General features: G+C 32.3%; 1 protein-coding gene across 2 annotated transcripts in view; it reads left to right on the top strand.

Moving 5' to 3' along the window:
- The first annotated feature begins 335 nt into the window (after positions 1 to 335).
- The window catches only part of LOC127120338 (methyl jasmonate esterase 1), a 28,624-nt gene continuing 4,125 nt past the window's right edge, over positions 336 to 24,834 (top strand). Inside the window, exons 1-3 of one of the 2 annotated variants that reach the window (XM_051050749.1) lie at positions 336 to 834; positions 4,758 to 4,892; positions 4,992 to 5,407. In XM_051050749.1, the coding sequence (XP_050906706.1) occupies positions 472 to 834; positions 4,758 to 4,892; positions 4,992 to 5,279 (786 nt within the window). In that variant the 5' untranslated portion in view covers positions 336 to 471 and the 3' untranslated portion in view covers positions 5,280 to 5,407. Of the gene's footprint in view, positions 835 to 4,757; positions 4,893 to 4,991; positions 5,408 to 22,450; positions 22,748 to 24,834 lie in introns of those variants that run through there. The other variant, XM_051050748.1, reaches the window with a different exon arrangement.

The raw sequence follows: 24,834 nt of genomic DNA on the forward strand, positions 1-24,834 counted from the left end.
ATCAATAAAAATTAAAAATAAATCTAATTAATGCATATGATACTACTCTTTCCTAAGTTATTTATAATAAATAGACTGTTTTCATAAGCGACATTTCACACCTAAAATCAAATTAATTCTCAATAACTTCAATTTCTTTTACTTTCCTTTCAATTACTATTTATTAGTAATTATAATTAATAAATAAATGCTTTAACTAATATATTTTTAAAATATCTAATAATTACAACAGGCTTATCGTATAGATTATCGTATATATTGGCTGTAGTGTGTTGTGCCAATAGTATACTATGAGATATAACTATAAAGATAATGATATAACTCCACAGAAATCATAAAACAACTATATCTTAATAAAAATATTGCGGATAAATCAAGAGAGTTTCTATGAACCACCAAATTATATTATACTTTCGAAACAAAGCGAAAGAAACATCCACATAACAGAGAACAAGAGACTAGGAAAGAAAGATGGACAATAAGAGGCATTTTGTGTTGGTTCATGGAGCTTGCCATGGAGCATGGTGTTGGTACAAGGTTGTTGCTCTATTGAAATCTTCTGGACATAAAGTCACAGCGTTAGACATGGCTGCTTCTGGTATTCATCCAAAACAAGTGCATGAACTGGATTCCATTGAAGATTATTATGAACCGTTGGTTGAATTTGTAAGGTCATTGCCAGAAGAGGAGAGGGTAATCCTTGTGGGTCATAGCTTTGGTGGGATTTGTATATCTATGGCTATGGAATTATTCCCAAAGAAAATTGCGGCTGCTGTATTTGTTGCAGCTTTTATGCCTTCTCCAGATCTATGCTCCACGACTCTCCTCCAAGAGGTACTCAATTATGGTTATTTTGTGTTTTCTCATATTAGTAGTTATGAAAAGTGGAAATAGGCAGCTGAGTAAATTTTTTGTAAAACTCAAATTTGAGCTTGTGAAGAAATTAAAAGTTTGGGATAGTGTGTCGTATAAATGTTGTTTTAATGAGTTAGATCTTTTAAAAATGAGATATGATATTTTAGTAACTAGCAAAGGGGAGAGGTTCTTAACATTGGTTTAGAGAGATAGATACAAATTCACCAAAATCATCATACAGTAAAGTCACTGAAATCTTGTCTTTAAAGTTAAAGTAGTGCTTATTTTGCTGTGACGTCTTAGCTTTTAGAGTAGGATCTATGGTTTTCTAGGATCCAAAATCTTTTGTTTTGGATAACTAAACGTAAGGATATATGTTAGAAAATCTTTTAAGATTTGATATGATACGATGGTTTCACTCCTATTTTTTTTTATGAAGGTTGTTTTTAGGGCAAATATATCTCAAGTTCTTCGATGCTAAAAACTTCTTGTTGATAAATGTTTAAAGGAGTGTCATTATCAACTTGGCATTAAAGGAGTGACTTCATTATTCCATGATCTTAGATCCTTGCTTTGTTGGTATTATTCTTTTGTGTTGTTATACTGCGATGATTCTAAGATCTTTGGTCTTTGTTTTTTTTTTGCTAAGAGACACATATCTTACTTAGGTTCTCTCAAGGGCTTCTTGGATGGATTCTACGAACCTTGACTTAGGTTCTTAGTCGGACCACATTAAAGTGTCATGAAACGGAAGTTATGGATGAAAGTAAGGGGTTTTTATGATTAGCATAGTGAGCACATATACGCCTTTGTTAGCCTCTTATATTTCAGTCGTTAGGTTTCTCAGGATCAATAACCTTTTGTTTTGTACAACGACAAATGTTAGAAAATCCTATAAGTTTTAATCTGGCGATTCTTCTCCTTCTAGTTTCTCTGATAAGATGTCTTTCTAAGACATATCCATCTTAGATTTCTCTGTGCTAGAATCTTATTGTGGATAATTGTTCTAAATGAGTGACATTATCAACCTGACATTAAAGAGGTGGCGTTAGTATTTCATGATCATCATACTCAACGGTCCTTATTGCTTTATTGGTATCCTTCTTCTACATTGTTAGAGTGTGATCATTCAATTATCCTCAATTGTTCTACCTCGTTAATGAGCACTGATATTTACAGAGGGTCACTTGGAGTTCACTGGATGGATGTGATCGTCCTTGGCTTAGGTTCTCGTGTGGATCCATTATTGGGATAGATTAAAGTGTCTTGGATTTTGGCCTAAACTATAATGGTTCTTGGATCTTCACTTTCTTTCTCCCGTTGTTCACCATCAGATATGTTGTCGAGTAAGGTGGTGGAAATATTGAAGTTGATTCCTACATACGAGGACAGGTTGTCTAGGAAATAACACATGAGAGTCAACCAAGATCTAGGAAATATTGAAGTTGATTTCAGTTGAAGGTTTGTTGTATTTAGGCTTTGATTCGGGAGGGGGGGGGGGGGGGGGGGGGGGGGGGGGGGGGGGGGATACAGTCAAACAATCTACATCAATGGTAACTTGAAGTAAGTATTGTTTAGGGTTAAAATAGTGTGTATCTTGACGTCATAGTTTTATTTGGTTTTAATAGTATAGTCCTAGGATTTTTTGAAAGTTAGAACCTTCTAGTTTTGATAAATGTAAGAAAGATCAATTCTTAAAAGATCCTTTAAAATTTGATGTGACAATTCTTCTCCTTCTAATTGTTCCGATCAGGTGTCAATTTTCATAAGATTCATCACTAATAAATATATAAGATCTAACATCTAATGTCTAAATCAGTGACGACTTGAAGTAAGTATTATTTATGGTTAAAATAGTGTGTATCTTGATGTGAAACTTTTATTAGGTTTTAATAGTATATTTCTAGGATTTTTGAAAGTTAGAACCTTCTAGTTTTGACAAATGTAAGAGAGAACAATTATCAAAAGATCCTTTAAAATTTGATGTGACGATTCTTCTTCTTCTAATTGCTCTGATAAGTGTCCTTTTGCATAAGATACCAACAAACAATCTAATGTCTAAATCAATGACGATTTGAAGTAAGTATTGTTTAGGGTTAAAATAGTGTGTATCTTGATGTGATACTTTTATTTGGTTTTAATAGTATAGTCCTAGAATTTTTTGAAAGTTAGAACCTTCTAGTTTTGACAAATGTAAGAGAGATCAATTATCAAAGGATCCTTTAAAATTTGATGGGATCGTTTTTCCCTTCTAATTTCTCCGATCAGGTGTCCTTTTCCATAAGATTCATCATTAATAAATATATATTCCCTCCCTCTCATAAAAAATATCTTATTTGAGTTACGCACAGTTCTTAAAAAAAATGATTAGATGTCTTGATTTTAATGATAAATTTAGTATCATTTACTAGAATACTCTTATTAATTGTAGTTAATAAATTTATTGAGTAAAGTAAAAGTTAATTACTCTCTCTGTATCATAAAAAGTGTTTCATTTCACTTTTTCTTTATCTCAAAATAATTATTTACAATACCAATGCAACATATATTATTATTTTTTCACTATCATATCCCTATTTATTACTCCCTCCGTTCTTTTATAAGTGTCACTTTCTTACAAAATTTTTGTTTCTTTTTAATTGTTATTTGCAAAGTTCAAGGTAGTATTAATTGCTATTTTATCAAAATTACCCCTATATAATGATTGTAGAGAGAGAAAAAGTAAAGTGACTGTAATAAATAATTAAGGGTATTATAGGTAAAAGAGAATTTATTGTTTGAAAAGTAACAATAATGATTAACTTCCTTAATATGTGTAAAAAGTAAAAAAATGACATTTAAAAAGGAACGGAGGGAGTAACTTTTACTTTATTCAACCACTCTTTTAACTATAATTAATAGGGATATTCTAGTAAATGATATTAGTTTTATCATCAAAACCAACACATCTAATCACTTTTTTAAGAACCGTGAATTTCTCAAATAAGATATTTTTTATGAGACGAAGGGAGTAATAAGGGTATAGTAGGGGAAAAGAATAATAAATATTATATTGATATTATAAAAGGAAAATTATTTTGAGACAAATAAAAAATATAAATGAGATATTTTTAATAAGATCGGGGAAGTAAGAGCTAACATCTAATGTCTAAGTCAGTGACAACTTGAAGTGAGTATTATTTAAGGTTAAAATAGTGTGTACCTTGATGTGAAACTTTTATTAGATTTTAATAGTATTTCTTCCGTTCTATAATGAGTGATTCAGCTGACCATTTCACACGGATTAAAAAAAAGAATAAATGAAAGAGATAGAATAATATTTTTTATTAAACTACCCTTATTATGTATTAAAAATAATGAAAGTAATATTAATTATAGGGTAAAATTGAAAATAATGCATTGAAAATTAAAATGGAGGATTCATTTTAAGACACTATTTTATTCTAAATAAGTCACTTATTATGGAATGGAGGGAATATATTCCTAGAATTTTTTGAAAGTTAAAACCTTCTAGTTTTGACAAATATAAGAGAAAGCAATTATCAGAAAATCCTTTAAAATTTGATGTGACGGTTCTTCTCTTTCTCATTACTCTGATCAAGTGTTATATAAGATCTAACATCTAAATCAAAAATAGAATTATCCTCTCCCATTAGAGCAATAATCTCATCCACTTAAAATCTTTATGGAATTCAGTCAAAGACATCATAAGAAACTTTTATAGTGGAGATTTGTTCTAAAAAACCCAATGTAAAAATCTTATAAGATAAATATCATCCCATAAACCTTCAATAGTATTTTAAAGGAAATATTAGATTTACATAACTCCATAAATGGTTTTGCACACAATGCATTGAAATTGACAATTTCAAACTTTATATAGTTTCATTTGCAAATTGCAGTATCATGAAAGATTGGATTCTAGCTTGGATACAAAGGTTATATTTTACGATAACTCAGATGATAAACCAAATGGATCTATGATATTAGGGTCAGAATTCTTAGCAACCAAGTTGTATCAACTATCTCCATTAGAGGTATGTTTTTTTGTTGACAAAATGCATATATTATTTGGGAAATAAAATATTTATAATAAGAATTATTATTATTTTGATAATGTTGATTATATGAACCAGGACTTGTCTCTTGCAATGATATTACTAAGGCCTCTTTGTACCTTTGGTGATCAAGAACTATTACAAGAGAAAACAAATGTCACAAAAGACAACTATGGAACTGTTGCTAAAGTCTACATTGTGTGCCAACAAGACAAAGTGATAAAGCATGATTTTCAATTGTCAATGATTGAACGAAATCCTACCAATGATGTTAAAGTGATTCCTGATGCTGATCACATGGTCATGTTCTCTAAACCCCGAGAGCTTTTTGCATATCTTCAAGAAATTGCTGGCACATATTATTAGCAATTTAGCATGCTTTCTTATTACTTATTGGAATTTAAAAATTGTTATCTATGAATACGAAGAAAATATTAAATTATTGTCAATCACAAAATTGAATGTTAAATACAACCCATCAATTTCTCGTTTTACTGTCATTTTCTCTTTAATTTAGTTTCTAAATTATTAAAACCTATTCTGAATCTATAAACTATTTCTCATTCAATCTATTTAGTTGCCATCCATTGGGTTACCAATTGGGGTTAATATGAGATTGAAGTCCACTTGGAACCTCTTTAAAATTAGGTCTGGGAAAGAATTAATTTGTGATCCCGTAGATATGTTAGCTTAGGAGGTAAACTTATTTTTCTTAATTCTATGATTAGTGTTATCCTATTCTTTTTCCTTTCTTTCCTTAAGTTGTTTGTGAAAGTATGGAAGAAGCTGGTTTGGACTCAAAGGACATTCCTTTGGGGTTAGGTGATAGGGATATCTAAAATTATATGGGTTCGATGGTATGAAGCGTGTAAACCTAAGAAGCCTTGTGGCCTGGGTGTTAAAGATCTCAAACTGGTAAACCTAGCCCGTCTTGCCAACTGGAGATGAAGGCTCTTGACGACTCCTCTAGTCTTTGGTCTGATATTATGTTTGTCCGTTATAGTGTTTTTTCTGTGTCCTTCAGGTGTATAGGTAGGTCTTTAAGGAATCTCTCTTTTTCTGCTTGGTGGAGAGGAGTTTCCTTGCTTGGATCCAAGAAGGAAGAACCTTTAAATTGGTTTAAGCCAGCGTTGTCTAAGAAGGTTAGATTCAATTGTTTGACCTCGTTTTGGAAAGACCCTTGGATTAGTAGTACCCCCTCATGGTCGAATTTCAGAGACTTTTCTCCATCTCCCAAATTCAAGATGGATTTGTGGGTGAGGTATGGATGTTGGATCAGGGATCAATCATTTAGAATCCTGAATGAATCCGAACTTTTTTTGTTCACGAAGAACCTTTGGTATTTGTGAAATTCTGGTGTAGTCAGAATTCAGATGTTCTACTCCAAGTCATGACATCTGATCCAACATTGTAACTAATACAACAAGACAGTTATTAACCCCTGTACTAATATGCACACGTTTACAGAAGTCACGACCTCTCCTTCCATGTCACCCTAGAATGGAGGAACACCTGGTTCTGTGCAGTAGGGATCAATCATAGCACTCACTTCTGTAGTTTTCCTACACAGTTATCAGCACGATGTCTCAATAGTGAGTTGGACATCATCTGTTACATTGTTCCAGTTTGTTGGCCATGTACTTGTATTTCCTGCCTATTATTCAGTATATGCAGTCACTGATGAACGTCACAACATTCTGATTGACATTCAAACAGAAGGCAATATACCAGGTCTGTTATCATCTTGATAAGCAGACTGGAATATTAGCTGTGTTATGGCAGAAGTATTAAAACATGCAGAAGGAAAACAAACACAGGAAATTGTTAACCCAGTTCGGTGCAACATCACCTACGTCTGGGGGCATACCAAGCCAGGAAGAAGATTCACTATCAGCAGTATTAATTCAGAGTTAAACTCCCCAGTTTACAACTCTTCACTTAATCCCTACCCAATGCAATCTATACCTAGGAACTCCTAGATAGAAACCTCCAGTTTCCATTCCTATCACTACAAATACAATGTAATGTTCAAACAACTTGAACTTGCTTCACAGCTTCGTTCAAGCACATAATCACTCTTGCCTACAGGCTTAGAGTTACAAAAACTCTCAGCTTTGAACACTGAGAAACACATGGTAACCTTCCCACAGATTGGGAGGTTTACCTCACACACACCCCTAAATTTTCATTCTAAGAGGCTTACAAAAACTAGGTTACAATATGCTATTTATAACCTAATCACCCAACTGGATTTGGGCCTTCAGAAATCGCAGCAAACTTCTCCTTTGCTGTTACAACATCAGCAGAAACTTTCTGCTACAAACAAGGTCTTCAATCTTTTAGTTCCTAAAATATCTCCATATTTAGTTCCTAAAATATCTCAAGACCTCCACAAATAATGCCACATAGGATTCTAACTAATTTCCACATATTAGTGTGCTAACAAATAGGCTATTTGTTAGGTTCCTTAATTGTAGCTTGGTTGTTGGTTTCTTGGATTTTAGCTTGAGAAAAATGCTGAAACAGAAAAACTAAACAACCTACAATATAGCATATGCTGTCAGGAATGAATGTCACAACATTCAGTTTGACTTCCAAATCATTAACCATATGCTAAGTCTGTTTTTCCTGAAAACAGACTGTACAATTTGCTGTACTGTACAAAACCAATCTGTCCATACTTCAGTATCAGCGTACATAAATAAATGTCAAAACCTCCAATTTTACATTCACACATAGAGCCTTACATCAGGTCTGTTATCCTCTTGATAAGCAGACTGAGTTGCATACTGAAATGTAGCAGAAAACCAATCTGCTTATTGTTCAGTATATGCTGTCAATGATGAATGTCATAACATCCAGTTTGACATTCAGACAGTAGGCCTTATGCCAGGTCTGTTATTTCCTTGATAAGCAGACTGATAATAAATACTGAGTTATAGTAGAACATCACCTGTTCTATTCCTCAGTATCTGCTGACAGGGATGAATGTCATAACATCCAGTTTGACATTCAATGAATCCTGTATTAGCTAATCCTGCAGTACACTACTCAGAATGTCATGACATCAGCCAAGACATCAGAGTACAGCTAGGTATTCTAACATACAATGCAGTCAAACAAACATCTCCACAGCATGTCATGACATCAGTCAAGACATTAGAATCCAGCTAGTGTTTTACCATACAATGCAGCCAATCAGACATCTACAATTTGAGTTTTTCTCAACTCTTCAAAAGGTTCACCTCTCTGCGTAGCATGGTTCGTGAAGGTGGAGACATGCTAAAGATGACTTATTTTCTATGGCGTTTTCTTAGAAATCCCTAGGTGAGAGTAGTCGTACCCTTAATGAGAGGGTTGAACATATGCTATCAAACCTTTATACTATTTAGAATAGTTGACCCCTTAAAAGGTGCATGATTTTTCTTGGCAACTTCTGCGAGATATATTTCCTTCCAAAGAAAATCTATTTAAGCAGAATTTTATTAGTGATCTTGAGGGGACTTCTTGTACTTTTTGTGGGGAACAATTAGAGTCGGCATCTCATTTGTTTGTGACCTTTTGTTTGGTTGCAAGTGTCTAGTATAGGATTTTAGGTGGTTAGAGGTGCATCTGGCCATGCCTAGGGACCTTTGTCTTGTTTTTGAGTTTTTCCTCTTCTTATATCCTAGGACTAAGATAATGGGTAGGTTTATTTTGATTTCACATGTTGTGGTGTGGATTAAATTTAGTTTCTAAATTATTAAAACCTATTATGAATCTATAAACTATTTCTCAATCAATCTATTTAGTTGCCACCCATTGGGTTACCCATTGGGTTACCCATTGGAGCCAATTTGAGGTTGGAGTCCACTAGGGAACCTCTATAGAATCTGATCTGGAAGAGACTTAAGCTATGATCCCATATATATTTTAGCTTAAGAGGCAAACTTAGTATCCTTAACTTTATGATTAATATTATAGAAGTCTTCTTCCTTATTTCCTTAAGATGTTTGTGAAAGTGTGGAAGAAGTTAGTTAGGATTCAAAGGAGATTCCTTTGAGTTGGGGGTGAAAGGGATATCTAAAATTCCTTGGGTTAGGTGGTTTGAAGCGTGTAAACCTAAAAATTCTGGCGGTCTGAGTGTTAAAGATCTCATACTACTAAACATATCCCTTCTTGCTAAGTGGATGTAAAGGCTCTTAACGAATCCTACAATCTTTGGTCTGATATTTTGTTCGCCGGTTATGGTTCTTTTTCTACGTCCTTCTGGTGTGGAGGTAGGTCTTCGATGAATCTCTCTTTTTCTACTTATTGGAGAGAAGTTTTCTTGCTTGGATCTAGGAAGGAAGAACCTTTGATTGGTTTGTGTGAAGACAAGCTTCCAACTAGTTTTGATGAAGACAATGGTTTCAAGCTCAAGTACTATTATCAAAGTAGAAGAGAAAAAATTGCTTATGACCAATCAAGGTATATACGGAAGTTCTTATCATATACAATCTTAAAGTGCTCAATTCATTTGATCATGCATTTGAAATATTCATTCCATACTTTGCTAAAAATATTTTCTAATATTTTAATAGCATTGGTTGAAAATAAGTTTTTGATGCATGGATGAAGTATTTGGACTTAGAACAATTTTCAAAATAATTCAACAAGAAATCAATTAACATCCTTGTGCAATCGATTGAATGGAATTATGTAAAACAAAATTTTGGCTCTTGCAATCGATTAACATGATCCTGCAATCGATTGCAGCAATGCATTTTTTTTCAAAATTTTAGCCCTTGCAATCGATTGACAGACTTGTGCAATCGATTACACCTGAACAAGTTTTGGAAATGCTAAATCGTCTTCACTACTTCGGTCACTCTTTTTCACGGAATCTCCTAATTATATTCTCATTATATTTCAAAAATATTTTTCAACAATTTCCATGTTTATCAAGAGTTGTTTTCACTCTATAGAAATGATTCAAAATTCATTTTTTACTGTTACCTCTTTCAATCATATTTTACAAAAGCTCTCTGCATAATTTCATTTCACGTGTTCCAGACTTAGATGCTTTTTGAAAAACTTTCATATCATTCTAAAAGCATCATTGAGCGCTTAGAGAATTTATGATATTGAACTTTCATATTTGAAAGAGAAGAAGTCCTACTTACAGAATTTAATATATCCAACTTATTCTACTCAAAAATATTAATGTATCAACATCTTATTTTTCCAGGATTGTTTGATATAAGATTGTCTGATTGTTGTACTTGTTATCCATGACTGTTGGAAACAATCGTGTAAGAAAAGGAAGAATTGTTTTCTTTTCTTAAGTTGTAAATCACAAGAGGATTGTTCTTGGTGATTAGGCTATAACCTAGTGTATAGAAGTCTAGCTTAGGCTTGTACACAAGTTCTGACATTATTGAAATCTCTTACTGCATAAGGGGACATGGAGTACTCTCGGATTGTGAGAGGAACCAGGATAATTCTCGGTGTTCTTTATTTTCCGCATTTACAACTTTCATCACTTATCACATCAAGCAAGAAAAGAAAGATCACCATACAAAAACCAGGTAAACTTTTAAATACCTAATTGACCCCCCTCTTAGGTGTACTTACACATTTTTAATTGGAATCAAAGCAGGTTATAGGTAACATGTTCCTAAAGATCCAGAATGACTTCTGCAAGTGCAAACCCTATTTTCAAAGATGGTGAAAGTAGCAATAAACCTCCACTATTTTCTAGTGAATATTTCGATTTTTGGAAAATTCGCATGAAGGCTGATTTGGAAGCACAGGGAAAAGAAATTTGGGATGTTGTGGAGAATGGTGTGTTTATTCCTACAAGTGTTGTCAATGAGGTTGGGACACCAAAGGCTAAGAGTTCATGGGATGAAGATGATAAGAAAAAAGTGATTTACAATAAGAAAATAATCAACATATTTCAAAGTGAACTTAGCATGGATGAATTCTTTCGTGTCTCTCAATATACAACGACAAAGGAAACATGGGATACATTGGTAGAAACTCATGAAGGAACCGCTGAAGTAAGGAGATCTAGATTGAATAATTTAAGTCAAGAGTACGAGATGTTCATAATGCAGCCTAGAGAATCTATCGTTGCATTGAAAAAGAGATTAATACACTTGACAAATCACTTGATTTCTATCGGTAAGACTTTTACTAACGATGATCTTAATCTTAAAGTGCTCAAGTCTTTAACCAAGGAATGGCAACCAAAAGTGACGATAATATCGGAAAAGAAAAGTATTTCTACCATGACTTCCGCATTCTTGTTCAGAAAAATTCAAGAGCATGAACTTGAAGTTGGAAGACTTGAAAAGCATGACAATCAAGAGAAGAAATCCAAAGGCATTGCCTTGAAAGTCGACTCCAAAGAAGAACATGAAAAAGATGCTCCAGAAGAAGATGAAAACTTCATGCTCCTTGTAAAAAGGCTTGGTAAGTTTTTTTGGAAATAATGATAAATCCTTAAATTATGCAAAAAGAAAGAAATATTTTCAGGAAAAAGGATGCTTCCACTTCAATACCAATTGTCACTTACTATGAATATGGAAAGTAAGGACACATAAAGATGGATTGTCCAAAACACACCAAGAAGAACGACTTCAAAAGTAGAAAATATTCAAAATCTAAAAGAGCCTACATTGCATGGGAAGATAATGAAATAAGTTGATCACACGACTTGGAAAGTGACTAATGTATAAATCTTGATTTGATGGCTTCACATCATTCTGATGATGAATATGAAGAGGTTAGTAATGATTTTTTCATTTATGATAATGATGAGCAAGGTGCCATAGATGAACTTCTCAATGAATGCAAAGTTTTGTATAAAATGATGTCTAATCAAAAGAAACAAATTTTATCTCTTGAAGAAAAGATTGACACCATGGAAAAATATTTTGAAATCGAAAAACAAAGTTTTGTTAAATAACAAAAACAAAATTTTGTATGCAAAGAGTGTGAATCACTTTCTTTCCAAGTTGTCCAATTAAAAAGAGTTTTTGAAAGATATGAAAAAGGAAAAATTGGACTGGATGATGTCCTTAGTCAACAAATATATTCAAATGATAAAAGTGGACTTGGTTATTCTAAATTTAATAAACCAAGTTCTAGTAAAACCATCTTTGTTAAGGCTAGTGATCAATCAAATAAAGAAAAAGTGAACAAAACAAACAATGTTCATAATTATCCTAAGAGGAAAAGATTTGTTAAGAAAAAAATCTTATGTTCCTCGATTTAGAAGTAATTTTGTTTCTACTTGTTTCTATTGTGATATAAGTGGTCACATACCTAATGCTTGTTATGTAAGGAACTTTAGTATGTCAAGTAGGCAATATGTGTGGGTCAAGAAAGGAACTAATTATGAAGAACCCAATGCAATTTGGGTACCTAACAAAACCTAACTTTTTGTGTAGGTGTGTTTAAAAACCACTACAAATCTATGGTATCTCAATAGTGGTTTTTCTAAGCATATGCCAGGAGGTATCAACAAATTTTCAAATTTAGTGCTTAAAACCAAGGGATATGTCACTTATGGAGGCAAAAACAAAGGAAAAATTCTTGGCATAGACAAAGTTGGAGCACCACCTTTCACTTCCATTGAAGATGTTATTTATGTTGAAGGACTAAAGCACAATCTTTTAAGTATAAGCCAACTTTGTGAAAAAGGCTTCAAGATCAAGTTCACCAAGGATGAATGCTTGATTAAAGATGAAACCACTCATGAGGTAAAAACAAAGGTAAAAGAACTAATAATATTTTTATGATTTCCTTAGATGATTTATCTTTGAAAATAAAATGTCTCATGGTAAACAACAATGACACATGGTTATGGCATAAAACAGTTGCTCACATTCATATAGAACATTTAAACAAACTAGTCAAGCATGATCTTGTCATTGGCTTATCTAAAATAAAGTTTGTCAAAGAAAAATTATGTGATGTTTGTCAAAAGGGAAAACAAACCAAATCAACTTTTGAACCCAAGAATGTTGTGTCTACTTCAAGACAACTACAACTGTTGCATATCGACTTGTTTGGTCCATCAAGAACGAGAAGCTTCAGAGGTAATATATATGCTTTAGTTATTGTTGACGATTTTTCTAGATATTCTTGGACATTCTTTTTAGTGCAGAAAAGTGATGCATTCAAGGCGTTCAAGAAGTATGCAAAGCAAATTCAAAATTCAAAATCACTAAAAATTGTCTCCATAAGAAGCGATCATGTTGGAGAGTTCCAAAATGCACCCTTTGAAGAAATTTGTGAAGAACACGAGATCTTTCACAATTTTTCAGCACCAAGGACTCCACAAACAAAATTGAGTGGTAGAAATAAAAAATAGGTCTCTAGTAGAACTTGCAAGAACAATGCTTAGTGATTCAAATCTACCAAAATATTTTTTGGGGGGATGTGGTAAGTACGACATGCTATGTAAATAATCGTGTTATTATAAGACAAATTTTGAAAAAGACTCCATATGAACTCTTCAAAGGAAGAAAGCCAAACATTGCTCACTTTCACATATTTTGATGCAAGTGCTTTGTCCTAAACAATGACAAAGAAAATCTCGGTAATTTTGACGAGAAGTTCGATGAAGGTATTTTTCTTGGCTATTTTCTTACTAGTAAAATATATAGGATTTATAACAAAATAAATTTAACTATAGAAGAATCAGTGCATGTTTCCTTTGATGAATCTAACACCTCTAAGGAGGATATAGTTGTTTGTGATGATGGTGATGATATTTTAGAAGTTCCTATAGAAGATGCTACCAAATTTAACAAAGATGATCATTTGGAATGCAAAGAGGAATCAATCCAATAAGAGTCAAATCAAAAGGATCTTCCTCAAGAATGGAGAACACATAAAGATCATCCTATTGACAAAGTTATTGGAGATATAAATCAGGGAGTATCAACTTGTTTAAATCTTAAAGATGTTTGTCTTAATGTGACTTTTGTTTCTCAAATCGAACCTTCTAAAGTCAAAGATGCCTTAGATGATGACCAATAGATTTTATCCATGCAAGAGGAACTAAATCCGTTTGAAAGAAATCAAGTATGAGATTTAGTTCCTAGATCAAAAGGTAAACATATTATTGGCACTAAATGGATTTTCAAAAATAAGCTAGATGAAAATGGTATCATTGGAAGGAACAAGGCAAGATTAGTAGCTCAAGGCTATAATCAAGAGGAAGGTATAGATTTTGAGGAAATATTTGCTTCTGCTGCTAGACTAGAAGCAATTAGATTATTGTTAGCATATGCTTGTTCTTTGAATTTTCAGTTGTATCAAATGAACGTCAAAAGCGCTTTCCTAAATGGATACATACTTGAAGAAGTTTATGTAAGTCAACCTCCAGGATTTGAAGACTTCAAACATCCTGATCATGTGTACAAACTCAAAAAGGCTTTATATGGATTGAAACAAGCACCAAGAGCTCTGTATGACAGGTTAAGTAATTTTCTTCGCGAACATGGTTTCGAAAAAGGTAAAGTTGATACTAATCTCTTTATCAAAAGAACTAACCATCATATTATCTTTGTGCAAATTTATGTAGATGACATCATATTTAGATCCACAAATGAATCTTTATGTGAAGAATTCTCATCAATTATGCAAGGAGAATTTGAAATGTCCATGATGGGTAAGTTGAACTAGTTCATTTGGTTGCAAATTAAACAAATAAAGAATTGGATATTCATCAATCAATCTAAGTATTGCAAAGAGCTTCTCAAAATATTTGTCATGGATACTTGAAAAGATATAGCAACTCCAATGGGATCTGACAAATATCTTGATCATGACGAATCAGGAATTCCAATTGATATCACTAAATATCAAGGTATGATTGGTTCTTTATTATATCTAATGGCTAATCGACCTAATATTATGTTTAGTGTATGCTTATGTGCATGATTTTAAGCTTGTCCAAATGAATCTCATCTCTATTTTATGAAGAGAATAATGAATATCTCAAAGGAACATCCAATGTCTCCTTATGGTACCCCAAAGGTAGTGTATCTAGTCTTGTTGGTTTCTCTGATGTAGATTATGCAGGATGTAAGATGGACAGAAAAAGCACAAGTGGAACATGTCACATTTTTTAAAATGCCCTAGTTTCTTGGTCATGCAAAAAGCGAGCAAGTGTGGCTCTCAACACTACAGAAGCAAAATATATTACCGTCGGTAGTTGTTGTGCTCAGATACTTTAGTTAAAATAACAACTTTATGATTATGGTGTGGTTCTAGGAAGCATATCACTCAAGTGCGACAACACTAGTGAAATCAATATTTCAAAGAATCCAATCATGCATTCAAGAACCAAGCATATTGATATACATCATCACTTCTTAAGGGATCATGTTCTTAAAGGCGACATTGAAATTTTCGTCATTGATACCCAAAATCAACTAGCAGACATCTTCACAAAGCCACTTCCAAGAGACGCATTTTACAAAATCAGAAGAAATCTTGATATTTTAAGCGAAAGTGATATTTAATCAAGTCAAGAACCTTAAAAATTTCATCTGAATACATTCATAAAATTTCATATAAGGTACATGTATTCTTCTTCATTAAATTATATTTATTTGTATAAATATACTTGTTTATATTGATTTTATTGATTTTCATTCATATGATTTAATTATATCCATGATTATATTTTATTCATTTTTTTATTATTACTTTGATTTTATTATATGGTTTTATTATATGGTTTTATTATATAAGATTTGATTATATGATCTTTATGTTTTCCTTTCCTTAATTTCATAATTATTTAAAATAATTTTCAATATTTTCTTCAGGTTCAATCGATTACACATTTGTTACAATCGATTGAAATGCTTCAAATTGTGTTTTCCATTAGAAACAGAATCAAACCAATTTTTTATGCAACCGATTACACCCTTGCTTCAATCAATTACACATAATCATATTTCTTTTTTTATAAAGTTTCAATCGATTGCACTCCCTTTTGAATCGATTACACCTGAACGAAAACTCTTTTTAATTTTAACTACAATCGATTGCAGCTGAGTAAATTTCCATTTTAATTATGCTGCAATCGATTACATCTTTCATTCAATCGATTACAGTTGTTTGGTCACTTAATGTATTTTTGTTTTCTCTGTCACGTGAATGATTCTTGGTAAAAAAGTCTTTACCCCTAGCAGGCCCATGTGATTTTTCAGAATTTGTTCCACTTCTATCTTCCCAAAACCTGTGCCCTCTCTCTTCTTATTTGACAAAATATTCAACTCCTCTTTTCTATACACTTTGCCATTATTTTTTTACCAAACCCCATCAATTTTCACATCTACCTTTTTAACTTTTCTTCATAAAAAAAACTACAAACCTATCTCTATACTTTTATTCATCAAAAATCAAACCTTTCTACAAAACTTGTTCAACCTTCATAAAAAATTCCAAACTTAAACCTTCAACAAAAATTCTCTAAGTTTTTCAACCTTCATCCATGGCACCAAAACTTAGGATTGGTGAGGCTTCAAAGTGCAAGGAGAAGGCAACAACATCTGATCCACCAAAATCAACCTCAAACTTTAATTCAAGATTGAAGAAGTTGTTTCCGTCAAGAGAGCAACAAAAGAGGTACCTTGAATGCTTTCTCTCCAAACCTGTTTTTGGCCCTATGTATGTAAAGTTGAATACTTTTCCATATCTTTGTTTTCAATTTGGAGACGTGTTAGTAAGTTAGAAAATAGATAGATTGGTTAGTTAGAATGGTTTCATATTTCCAGACCAAGTGAGAGCCTTCTACACTAACATGACTTACAAAGATGGTGTTATTAGTTCTACTATAAAAGGAACCTACTTTGAGTTTGATTGTGAACTTTTAGGAACAATTTTGGATATTTCATAGGAAGACTTAGAGTTTACTATGCATAAAACTATTCCTACTCAAAAATATGAAAAAAGAGAATTTTATTTTGGTATAGGAAGAAAGTCTAAGCATGAAGGTTTTCAAAAGCGCAAAAAGAGAACTGGTGGTAAGCTTCCTGATAGAACATTTTAGTCTGCTAGAAATTTGTTTATTGATGATAGGTTGATACACTATTTTTTTACCTACATTATTATGCCAAGGTTTTCCAATCACTCTACCATTACTGATATAGAGATGCAAATTTTATTGGGCTTATATGATTTTTTAGCACATGACATCGCATGATGAGAATTCACAAGAACTACCATATGCCTTTTTCATCACAAAAATTCTTCAACATTTTGAGGCAAATCTTGTTAAATAGGATCTACTTCCAATGGAATATTGGAAGATTACTATTCATATCTGTAACAACAAAATGGGTGTAGTTTATAACTACAAATTTAAGACTATCCGATATTTAGATGATGAAGTTGAGAATCCTCCTTTGGTTCCTCAAGAGGCGGAAGATATGGGACATGTTATGGAATATATGGCTTACATGCATCACTCCTTATCTACCAAATTAACATCTCAATTCATACTCAAGCTCCTCCTTATGAGATTCCACCTTACCAATATCCATTCCGTCAACCACCAAATGCTCTACCACAAAACTTAATCCAAGCAAATCCACAAGACAATTTTGGCCAAGATTTCATGAATCAAGATTAATGTGTATTTTTTGTATTTTTTTTAACTATTATGTTTAAGTTTATGTTTTGTTAAGTTTATGATTTGTTTAAGTTAGGTTTATGTCATTGTTATGTTTAAGACTATGTTCTTGTACTTTTAAGTTTATGGTTGATTGTTATGTTTTGTTTAAGACAATGGTTATGTTAAGTTTATAAAATATTATTTCTTGATCATTATATACTTTATCTATTTTTTTACTTTCAATTATATTGTTTCCATTCTTTTGGACTATGACAAAGGGGGGAGAAGATATTATGTATGTGTATGCTTGTAATCTAACAATTTCAGGAAGAATCAAAGTTAGTATATGACTTGTCAAATTTAGGGGGGGAGTTATCCAAGCATATAATTCTAAGAGAAATGGAGAGCATTGTGATCAAAATTAATTTTATTTGCACATATGGTTATCATCATCAAAAAGGGGGAGATTATGAATACAAGCTTCTAACAAGTTTTGATAAAGACAATGGTTTAAAGTTTAAGTATTATTATCAAAGAAGAAGAGAAAAAATTGCTTATGATCAATCAAGGTATATGGAAATTCTTATCATAGACAATATTAAAATGCTCAATTTATTTGATCATGCATTTGAAAATATTAATTTCATACTTTGCTAAAAGTGTTTTCTAATATTTTAATAGCATTGGTTGAAAATAAGTTTTTGATGCATACATGAAGTATTTGGACTTAGAAAATTTTCCAAAATAATTCAGCAAGCAATCGATTGAATGAAATTATGTAAAACAAAATTTTGGCCCTTGCAATCAATTAACATGATCCTGCAATCGATTTAGGAGTGCATTATTTCAAAATTTTAGCTCTTGCAATCGATTGACAGGCTTGTGCAATCGATTGCACCTTAACAAGTTTTGAAAAGTATTGAATCGTGTTCACTACTTCAGTCACTCCTTTTCATGGCATCTTCTAATTATATTCTCATTATATTTTAGAAATATTTTTCAATCATTGCCATGTTTTATCAAGAGTTGTTTTCACTCTATAAATATGATTTAAATTTCATTTTTTACTGGTACCTCTTTCAATCATATTTTACAAAAACTCTCTGCATAATTTTCATTTCACGTGTTCCAAACTTAGATACTTTTTGAAAAACTTTCATATCATTTTAAAAGCATCATTGAGCACTTAGAGAATTTATGATATTGAATTTTCATATTTGAAAGAGAAGAAGTCCTACTTACAGAATTTAATATATCCAACTTATTTTGCTCAAAAATATTATTGTATCAACATCTTATTTTTCCAGGATTGTTTGATATAAGATTGTCTGATTGTTGTACTTGTTATCCATGACTCTTGGAAACAAGGGTGTAAGAAAAGGAAGAATTGTTTTCTTTTCTTAAGTTGTAAATCACAAGAGGATTGTTCTTGGTGATTAGCCTAGAACCCATTGCATAGAAGTCTAGCTTAGGCTTGTACACAAATTCAGACATTATTGAAATCTCTTACTGCATAAGGGGACTGGAGTAATCTCGGATTGTGAGGGGAACCAAAATAATTCTCAATGTTCTTTATTTTCCGCATTTACAACTTTCATCACTTATCACATAAAGCAAGAAAATAAAGATCATCATACAAAAACCAAATATATTTTTAAATACCTAATTCACTCCCCTCTTAGGTGTACTTACACACTTTCAATTTGAGCCGACGTTGTCTAAGAAGGTTGGATTCGGTTGTTCGACCTCCTTTTGGAAAGACCTTTGACTTAGTAGTACCCCCTTATAGGCATGGCAATATAACCCGTATCCGCGGGTACCAACCCGAACCCGCCCCGAAGTTGACGGGGAAAATCCGCTTTGACTGGGTTTGGGTTTTCCCCGATTTTAAAATATAGAGACGGGTCGGGTAATGGGGACACTAGTACCCACCCCAAACTCGTCCCCGAACCCGCCCCATTTATTTTACTATGTACATTATTATTTATTTTTGATAATTTAAAATATTAAATATGTGGTCAATGTTTTGATATTTTAATTTGAATTTATTATTTAAAATATTTAAAATATATGTATGGAATTTTTTAAAATTGTTTTATTTTATTATTTGTAATGTAATTTTATTTTGGAAAAAGAAATACTTCTATTAAAAAATTTATTTTACTAAATGAATGGTGGCGGGACGGGGATACCCGAACCCAACCCGAACCCGTTTGGGACGGGTTTGGGTTTTGATTCCCCATCCCCGTTTGGGTTTGGGGCGGGGAACGGGGATTGTTTGGGGATTCGGGTTTGGGTTTGGGAGAGGTAAAAACCGTCCCCGACCCGCCCCGTTGCCATGCCTACCCCTTATGGTCAAATTTTAGAGATTTGTCTTCGTCTCCCGAATTCAAGATGTGAATGTGGGGGAGCTAGGGAGGTTGGATCATGGATCAATCATTTCGAATCCTATAAGAATTAGACCTTTTTTTGCTCATGAATAACCTTTTGTTGCTGAGTTTTTCTCAACTCTCTAAAAGGTTCGCCTCTTTGTGTAGCATGATTTGTGGAGGTGGAGACATGTTAAAGACAACTCATTCTCTATGGTGTTCGCTTAGTAAGCCCTAGCTGCGAGTAGTTTTACCCCTGATGAGATGGTTAAGTATGTGATCTTAAACCTCTATACTATTTAGAATAGTTGGCCCCCCAAAAGGTACATGTTTCTTCTTGGCAACTTCTACGAGATATATTTCCTTCCAAAGAAAATCTATTATGCGGAATTTTATTAGTGATCTTGAGGGGACTTCTTATACTTTTATGGGGAAAAAGTAGAGTCGACATCTCATTTGTTTGTGACATGTAATTTGGTTGCAAGTGTTTAGTATAGGACTTTTTGGTGGTTAGGGTGCATTTGGCCCTGCATAAGGACCTTTGTCTTATTTTTGAGTTTTTCCTCTTCTTACATCCTAGGTCTAAGATGATGGGTATGTTTATTTTGATTTCGCATGTTGTGGTGTGGATTATTTGTCCGGCTTGTAATGATAAGATTTTCATCGATGTATCATCTAATCCGAAAGAGTTCGAGAATAAATGTATTTTTCTTGAAGTTGGCTCCATCATAAATCCTAGATGAACTATTTATCGATCAATGATTGGTTTCAGAACCCTATCACGTGTCTTATCCAATAAAGGATCGAGATTCTTGGCCTGGATCCCTGATTTATGTGATTTTTGTTGCTTCATGTGGATGTGATTTTGCTTTTGGTGGTTATTCGGTCTGAGATCTAGTCTGATCTTGTTGAGGTGGTGTTTTACTGCGGATATGGTGCAGAGTTCTCCCAGTTTTTTTTCTATTTGCTTTTATGGTTCTAGTTTCTTATGGTGTGCTTTTCTCTATGTTTTTGTTATTGGTTGTTTTTGTTTTTCCATATTCTTTTGACTTGACATCTTTTGTGCATGTATTTTTCTTGTAATTTTTTTTTGTATTTTTTTAATAGATTTTGACCTTATTTTAATATAGGGTTAAATATGTTTGTGGTTCTCATAAATATTTTATATTTTAGTCCCTTAAAAAAATTCTTTAAAGAATGGTTCTCCTAAAAATCTTCATCTACACTTTTGGCTAACTCTACAATTTAGCGACATAATTAGCGACAATTTTATAACCGTTTACTACCTAACGATTGAATTAATGACGATTTTAGCAACAATTTTTTGCAATCTAACGGAAGTAGTTTAAACAGTATTCTAAAGTAAGTATATTTTATTGATGAAATAATATATTAAATATAATATATTAAATGGTTAAATATGTTTGTGTTCTGATTAAATATCTTATATTTTATTTATAATTTTTTTAATTGTCTTTTAAAGAATGGTCTTCGGAAAAATTTCATGTATATTTTTGATCCCTCACGGAAGCAGTTTTTTTTGTGTTATCTATTATTTTGCAACCCTAGATATGAGTTAGTCTTAGTATCATCTATCATAGAAGGTTTTATTGAGAGATGCTTCCCAAACTTGTAAATTCTAGAGACCTAGATGAAGTCATCCAAGATCTTCGTGGACATATAAATGATGTCATATATCGCCAAAATTTTAAGCCATGAATCAAAATCTAAAAAAGAAAAACGGATAATCATCACCAAATTTAAGATGCTAAGCATGATTGTCTCAGGTCTTTTATCATATATTTGATGGATCTAGATGAGGCCAAAACCCCACCATACAACAAACTCTTTCTTCAAGTAGACCTACTTTAAAATACTGTCTAGTATGAAAACATAATTACATGTACTGATGTCACTACACCGTTTTTGCCAAATATACCATAAAGAAAAACTATATTCTTACACTACAACATATATCTATACTCAATATGGTAAATAATAAAATATTATAATAATAATTTTTTTTAAATATTAGAAAGTTATTTTTTAAAATATTTTTGGTTAAGAAATATTAATATAAAATTATATAATTAATTAATTTTATAATTCTATAAATTAATTTTATTTATTATTAAAAATTATTTTTTATATCTAAACATTTATTAATTAACTTTATAATTTTATTAATTAATTTTTTTTATTAATCAACTTTATTTTACTATTAAAAATTATTTTTAATATCTGAATATTTATTAACTATTTTTTATATTTTATTATTCAATTTTAATTTATTATTTTAAATCATTATTCATAAATATATGTTTAAAAAAATATTATTTACCGTATTTAATATATAAAGTATCGGTTTTGGGATTGTAGGCACTAGTGGTGTTAGCAGGGAGCGAATGGCATTATCTTGTAGGTGGGTCCTTTCATTTTGTATCCTTTGATTTTTTTATTTAAAGAAGTGACGTAGAACAAGAGACTAGGAAAGAAAGATGGATAAGAGACATTTTGTGTTGGTTCATGGAGCTTGCCATGGAGCATGGTGTTGGTACAAGGTTGTTGCTCTATTGAAATCTTCTGGACATAAAGTCACAGCATTAGACATGGCTGCTTCTGGTATTCATCCAAAACAAGTGCATGAACTGGATTCCATTGAAGATTATTATGAACCGTTGGTTGAATTTGTAAGATCATTGCCAGAAGAGGAGAGGGTAATCCTTGTGGGTCATAGCTTTGGTGGGATTTGTATATCTATGGCTATGGAATTATTCCCAAAGAAAATTGCGGCTGCTGTATTTGTTACAGCTATCATGCCTTCTCCAGATCTATGCTTCACGACTCTCCGCCAAGAGGTACTTAATTATTGTTGTTTTGTGTTTTCTTGTAATTCTTAGTATATCATGTTGGATGAAAATATCTTGAAATAGGTTACGTTTTTCTAGTCTTAAGCTTGATTCAGATTTTAAGATAAGCTTTTATATATATATATATATATATATATATATATATATATATATATATATATATATATATATATATATATATATATATATATATATATAATTGAGTTGACTTAAATTTTATTTGATAAAAAACAAATACCAAAAATTAGTGTTTAAATTAATGTTATTATCTTTTGTAATGAAACTTAAAGTGTATTCTCCTAATCATCTCTAACATATAAATACAGTTAATGTTGGTTTCATGATATGTGTTAACTTGGTTTCATGATATGTGAAGCTTTGGACAGTATGATATCAGAGCTTCAAGAGAAAGAAGGAGTGCATATGATATGAATATAATAAAGAGAGTGAGTAAGAGAGAAAACTACTTAATCATGGAAATACCATAACCAAATACTCAATTTGTTACTACCACCTCTTCCTTATCACTTCTTAAACTCTGTAAAAAGACTAATACCCACAAAATAGAAAATCTTGTTGAGTATTTTTATGTTCTAGGAGATGCCCAAATTGCTGGAACAATACCTCCACTTTTAAGTTCTTATAATATCTTCAAAAAATAATAATTACCAGATCCATTAAAAATCTAATCTCTACAAACCATCCTCATATGAAAGGGTATGTCCAATCATCCCGACTAGACCAATGTAGTCTGGGAGCTGCAAATCAAGAGCAATATGTAGATTTGGAGATTCCTTAGAGTCTCATAAATCACTGGAAATTAGAAGGATACACAATTTTACATTTTGGAGTTATTAGGCTCATCCTCTCTCCATGGAAGGAAAAATCAGCATGTCTTCTCCTTGAACGGATAACAAATTATGAAAAAATCCATCCAGATAAAAGACAAATATAATCTCAAGATGTTACCTTTAGAAGATCCATTGACAAAATTGTCAAAACAATTCAAACGAAGGATCGAGTTCAGTTTCTCCTATTTTCAAAACCATGATGATCCAACCGATTCTCAAATAAAATTGGTGTCTGATTCATGTTGTTACTAGTAAAGTGGAACTTATCTATACTAACAAGACAAATGGTTACTTTATTTGGGGCGTAGATCCCAATAAATGCGACTCAGGATGTGAATGTTGGATGCACGATAATGATTATGACAGAGACATTATCCTCCCAAAATGAAAAACAAAGGGAAGTGCAAACCATATCTTCCTCTACGGAGAATATATGATTCTGATAACGGTCCATGGGTAGGAATCCAAGAGAAAAATAAACCTCTTCCTATTTATGAGTAAGCTCTCAAGATTCTCAAGAAAGAAAAATTGTTGCCACTAGATGACCCTACTCTTGTTACGTGGTCACCGTCAGACTACTGTAAACCTTTGAATCCTCCAAAAAATATTGAGCCAAGCCCTTGCTTTATGTACTCAACTACAACGTCGAATTATAGCCAACGAATTCCTGCTCTAGAGAGGAAGATGGGTTTAATCACATGCAGAACATCCAAACCCTTCATTCATCCAACTGAAGTCCAGCCCGATGGAAAACTTAAACCTTTAACTCAAGCTGAAGAAGATCTAAATTGGAAATCATAAAATATGGTTTCTCAAAATGGCATTCTCCAAAATCTTGACAAAAAGGTGGATAAGATTGCTGAGAAAATAGACGAAACAAATGAGTATTTCAAGGTTTTATCCCAAAAAATGCAGAAACATTACAGAAGCCTAAAAGCTCAAGTATCTCAGTTGGATTATGATTTGCGACAAATGTGAGATGAGAGAACTTTTGGAGAAAAAAATTGACCAAAAGGAAATAGAAATCATAAATCTACAAGGCCAAGTAAAATAGATAGATGATTTCTTAAGAGCCTCTCATGAAAGAAAGCCTAGGACTTTTGAAAACTCTTTCTTTGACCCTCTTGCTTTCCCTATATATTTCAAATGACTAGAAAGGTCATCTCCTTTCTACCCTTCCTATGTTTCATCACCACCATATCAGGCCAAATACATACCTACAGC

Source organism: Lathyrus oleraceus, chromosome 2, assembly GCF_024323335.1.
Source record: "Lathyrus oleraceus cultivar Zhongwan6 chromosome 2, CAAS_Psat_ZW6_1.0, whole genome shotgun sequence".
Classification (NCBI taxonomy): domain Eukaryota; kingdom Viridiplantae; phylum Streptophyta; class Magnoliopsida; order Fabales; family Fabaceae; genus Lathyrus; species Lathyrus oleraceus.